Source organism: Cynara cardunculus (assembly GCF_001531365.2).
Source record: "Cynara cardunculus var. scolymus isolate 2C chromosome LG 1, CcrdV1, whole genome shotgun sequence".
In the NCBI taxonomy this organism is placed as follows: Eukaryota; Viridiplantae; Streptophyta; class Magnoliopsida; order Asterales; family Asteraceae; genus Cynara; species Cynara cardunculus.
In genome coordinates, this window is record NC_037528.1 from 7,153,250 (window position 1) to 7,158,249 (window position 5,000).

Genomic DNA, 5,000 nt, shown 5'->3' on the forward strand with positions numbered 1-5,000 from the left:
CAGTAATACATATAAAAGACAGAGACAAATTATAGTTTATATATATATATAAATCAATTTGTTATTTAAGCTAAAATCAAACTCTACATATAATTAACGATGAAATCAATATAATATATATCTTTTATTTTACACAATTTTATTAAAACCTCTATTTTCATGATTTTTTTTATAGAGAAACCAACATATGAACTGTCCAAAACAAATCTAAAAAGCTTGAATAAGTCAAATGAAAAAATAACAAATCAATCAGACTCTTATATATATAGAATGATCATAATACTAGCTATTACTGTCACTTTATGCAATTACATGTAGAAAAAAAGGGGTTTCAATAAAGTTTTTTTTATCAATGTTGCAAATGAGTATATCATGAATTAATATAAGCAAATTGCAAAAATATTCAATAATTATATCAATGTAAGTAACAACACAATATTTGCTTGGTGAATATAAATATTTTATGAGAATATATGTAGAAGATAAATTGATATGTATTATGATAAAATAATTCTCTTAATACACCTCATGATTATAATCAATATTTTCACATATTTTTTTTTATGATTTTAAATCAATTACAAAGTTTGATATAATAAAAGATTGATATATAAGTTAGATTCATATATTAAAGATAATATTGATTCTTATTAGTTTAATATATAAATGTAATCATCGACTTATTTAGTTAACTTCAATAAATTTTTAAAATTTTTATTATAATTGTACAACGCACGATATCAAACACTAATTTACTATTATAATGAAGTACGCCACGAAAACCATTGGCTGGCGTGCATGCCTAAAACCACGAATAACCCCCTCCCCCCTCCCCTCTTCAATTATTTTATTTAACACTTGGTTTGTTTTTCCAAATATTTTACATCAAAGGAAATTATGTGGTCATATATATTGTAAACTAAGAGGGTCTTAACAGATAAAAGTTTTCCATTCATTATTGTAAAATAAAATAATTACTGGACTGATTTTGTAATTACATAATAGTATAGGGACTCTTTTTGCAATTTACTCTTACCAGATAGATTGACGATATCAAAAGGAGGACCTTCTTCACCTTCATTGATATTTCTCGGGGAACACCTCAACAACCGAAGGATCAGTGGGCGCAAGGTATCTCGTTGACTTAATTCCTTCTTGTTGATTATCTACATCTATCGAATTAGGGGTTTAAAATCCAAAACAAACCCTAAAATCAGCAACAAAGTAAGAGCGATGAGGAGAGTGTTCGGCGTTAAGAAAGACAAAGAACCGCCTCCTTCCATTAATGATGCTTCTGATCGGGTACTCTTTCCCTCTCGTTTCTTTCATTCGTTGTATTCCATATCATCGGTGTATTTAATTTGATCAGTGTTCGTTGTATACTGGGTTCTTGTGATGATTACAAATTGTGTCCACTATTCTATTTCATTGCCTACGAATTGTTTTCTTTACTAATTAAGACTTCAATTTGGATGTCAAGTTGTTTATTGATTCAAGTATGGGAATTCTAACCAGTAACTAGCTAGGGTTGGAAGACGACTCAAAAATCCTAAATCCGCAGTAAAGTTTCTTATATGCAAACTCATTAAACCCATATTATATGCAATTTGTTGAAATCTAACCGGATTTCTTCTACAATCGTGTGAATCACTTTCCAAATTCGATATTTCGACCGTATATGCCTGGTATCACGAACTCCGAATTGGGATAATTGTAAAAGCAACAATCTTGATTTTTGGCAGAAATCAAGATCAAAACTAGAGAAAATATAGAGTGTCTTCAAAAGTTCGTATGTTTCCCAAAAACGATCATCCGAAATTCAAAAACTCAAAACTGAAAACGGGAGTTACCAAGTTATAGGATTCACAATCATACCACAGAAAAATCAAGAATTTTCCATTATAAACCCTGTTTTGCGTTCAGGGGGCGTTGCACTCCACACTCTCCATACTTGTTTTAGAACAAAGTTCAATCCCTTTGAAACACACGTATAAAATCCATTACACTAAATGTAACCGGTGACACTAAAATCACCAACACAATTGACATGCTATGTTGCGTAATAGTGGTGGTCCTCATACATGGGAATGAATCATAGTATGAATTGATTGAATTTGAAGCTAATTTTTTTTCCTTTTAAAATTATTTATTTGTGTACAATCAGCTTATGGGTGAACCAATGGTGATTATCCCTTAAGATTTAGAGTAGCTCCCCTCTGCAGATGTCTCAATACATATGTCTTGTTACACAAACTTACAAATATACATGAGTCAATAAAGGTCTTTTTGTCTGTTATTTTTCCCTTTCTTTTTGGATAGTCACGTTTTTAATTGATTGCATTACAATTTTGTTGCGAAATGAAATATTTGTAGCTAAATCTGAAAATACCATGACTAAATTCCTGTGTATTAAAGCTGACTGTTACCAGGAAATTGCAATCTTACAATTGAATAATACAAATCTGATTTGGTTTAGAGCTGAAAACCTTCTCTATGGCGATGGGAAAGTTAAAAACAATCCCAGTTTCCTAACTGTATCCTCTACTTCTCGAGGAGCCTCACCCGTTCTTCTACTCTTTTTATGGCCTCCAATTGCTGGATTTCCTTCTAAAGCTCCATTCAGTGGTCAGATTTTATGTGACAAAGATTCTCAGCTGTACTCGTAACCTTAAGGAGATAATGTTCCTACATGTGTTGAGGAAACCTCTTTTTTCCTCTTTTGCACGATTAAGAAGAGAAATAAGCAAAAATAAGAAGGAAGAGACATGATAACTGGATTCTCGAAATTATTGTTAAATAAATGAATAACTGGAGTTTCGGATGTATTTTAGAATCCAGTTATTAATGCCCAACATTCTTTCCCAATAAGAATCGACTTACCCTTCCAACTTCATAGGCTATATTGTGTTGGGAACACTTCTAGCATATATGATGCTGTGAACAGCTATGCATAGGAGACCTTCTTCAGTTCTTACATTTCCTTCTCATTTTTCTGGTTGTTGTTTCAAAATCAACTTGAAGTGCCTAACGAGATGAGTGTCATGGGTTTGCCTTGTCGGAGGCATTCCAAAGCATCATCTTCCAAGAAGGTTTATCATTTTCAAAGTGAGTCGACATAAGTGGGAAACAACAATGTATTTAATGAATGGCTCCAACTTTCAAAGTGCATAACAGATTTACTGGAAACAAAAGATCAGTGTGTTCAGGAAGTGCCCACCAAGTAAATGGAGAGACTGTAACAAGATATTCGATTATCTATAAACGAAACTCGTCCCCTCTACCTCTCTCACTCCAATACCATGAAGCCAAAGCTTTGTATCTGTGATGATTCATCAAGAAATTTACTGATGTTATGTTAGCGGTCAAATGATGTTCCTTGATGTAACTATTATTTGACATCCACCTTTAGTGATGATCAAACAAGTTCATAACTAGATTTGACGGATTATCTACGTTGGGAGCTTCTTATTTAGTTGTATATCTGAAAAGTTCTGCAGTTCTCTTATTGCTGATTCATTAACACTCTCAAGATCTTATTCTTTTATAGACAAGTATTACTTTTTTTTGCTTTAATTATTATAGAATCATTATAGAAATGGATGCCTGATTAATTTTGTATAACGTGCTTTAGATCAATAAAAGAGGTGAAACAGTGGATGAGAAGATCAAACGGCTCGATGGGGAACTTGCTCGATATAAAGAACAGATCAAGAAAACCAGACCTGGTCCTGCTCAAGAAGCTGTGAAGGCTCGAGCAATGAGAGTTCTTAAGCAAAAAAGAATGTAGGCTACTTCATAGTATTGCAACTTTGTGATTTGTATTTATAGTAGATCCATGCTTACACTATATCTTTTCTCATAACTGACAAATAGTTTTTTATCTCAAATTCAGGCACATAGTTGTTTTGGGATAAGTTGGCAATTCGTAATATTTTTATAAAATGATAATGAGGAAACTTGAGAACTATGTATCCTTTTTGGATATAGATATACACACACATACACGTTAGAGTTGAAGTTCTCCTATGATCTATGAAAGATATTTTTTTTTTTGAAGTATATAATGTTTATATACGGCAAATAGAACAAATAAACTCACACACCCTCCTCACCTTTGGTGAGGTTTGAACCCTTGACCTCTTGGAAGACCAAGGACTCACATACCGCTAGGCCAAAGACCCTTTGGTGATCTATGAGAGATCTTCATGGGAAGAAAATTTGAATTGTGAAAGTTGTAACATATTAAGCCTGAGATTGTATTATTTTCTTAACGACATTAGAAAACTTTGACTCTGACATTACTCTGGTGAGGAAGAAAGAACATTTCCATTTTAGTAGCTAAGACCATCATATTGAATAGATGATGGAGGTTCTATGTAAATATATGCTTAGGTAGCAACTTGGCTGTCTCTGGTAGCACATCAAAAGTTTAAGTATGAACATAAGTGATCATCCTTCTTTTATCTGTTTGGTTTAACTTGTTGTTCTAAATATGCATCCTACACCTATTTGGCAATGTGTTTGAGCGGTGTCTAAATTTGAAAGTAGGGTGACTAGTAGCATCTGGGTAGGATGTAATCTTTAAGTCCTATACCTCTTAGTGGAAGTGTATATTACAGTATAAATGTATAATTCAACAAATATACAAGTATTTGTCTAGCCCCCGAGTTTTCTTGATGACTTGTGCAAAGCAGAAACAATACCTGGTTATCATTGTCAGTAAAGATAGCGTGGAATGAAAATTTCTTTGTAGATGGATCATGGATGTGTCTGGCATACTAAGTATTGATGATTGTTTGCTGAGATCATTGCCTTTTGTTTCTTAATATGTAATTCATCACTTCATTTGCCAACCCCACATCCACACTCAGTGGAAGGGGGAGGATAGGAAATGAAGAATTGATAAGATGGAGATGCCAAAACTGGAAATTGAGCAATATTTCAATCACCATAGAGTTCATTGTCTACATGTGTGGTTTGGTTGGAATAGCTCAGATTTG

General features: G+C 33.0%; 1 protein-coding gene across 1 annotated transcript in view; it reads left to right on the forward strand.

Annotated features, from left to right (window-relative positions):
• Positions 1–1,087: 1,087 nt before the first annotated feature.
• Positions 1,088–5,000, forward strand: part of LOC112521118 (vacuolar protein sorting-associated protein 60.1-like) — a 5,560-nt gene continuing 1,647 nt past the window's right edge. The window contains exons 1-2 of the mRNA XM_025129807.1: positions 1,088–1,302; positions 3,632–3,783. Coding sequence (XP_024985575.1) covers positions 1,234–1,302; positions 3,632–3,783 — 221 coding nt within the window. The 5' untranslated portion in view covers positions 1,088–1,233. The remainder of the gene's footprint in view (positions 1,303–3,631; positions 3,784–5,000) is intronic.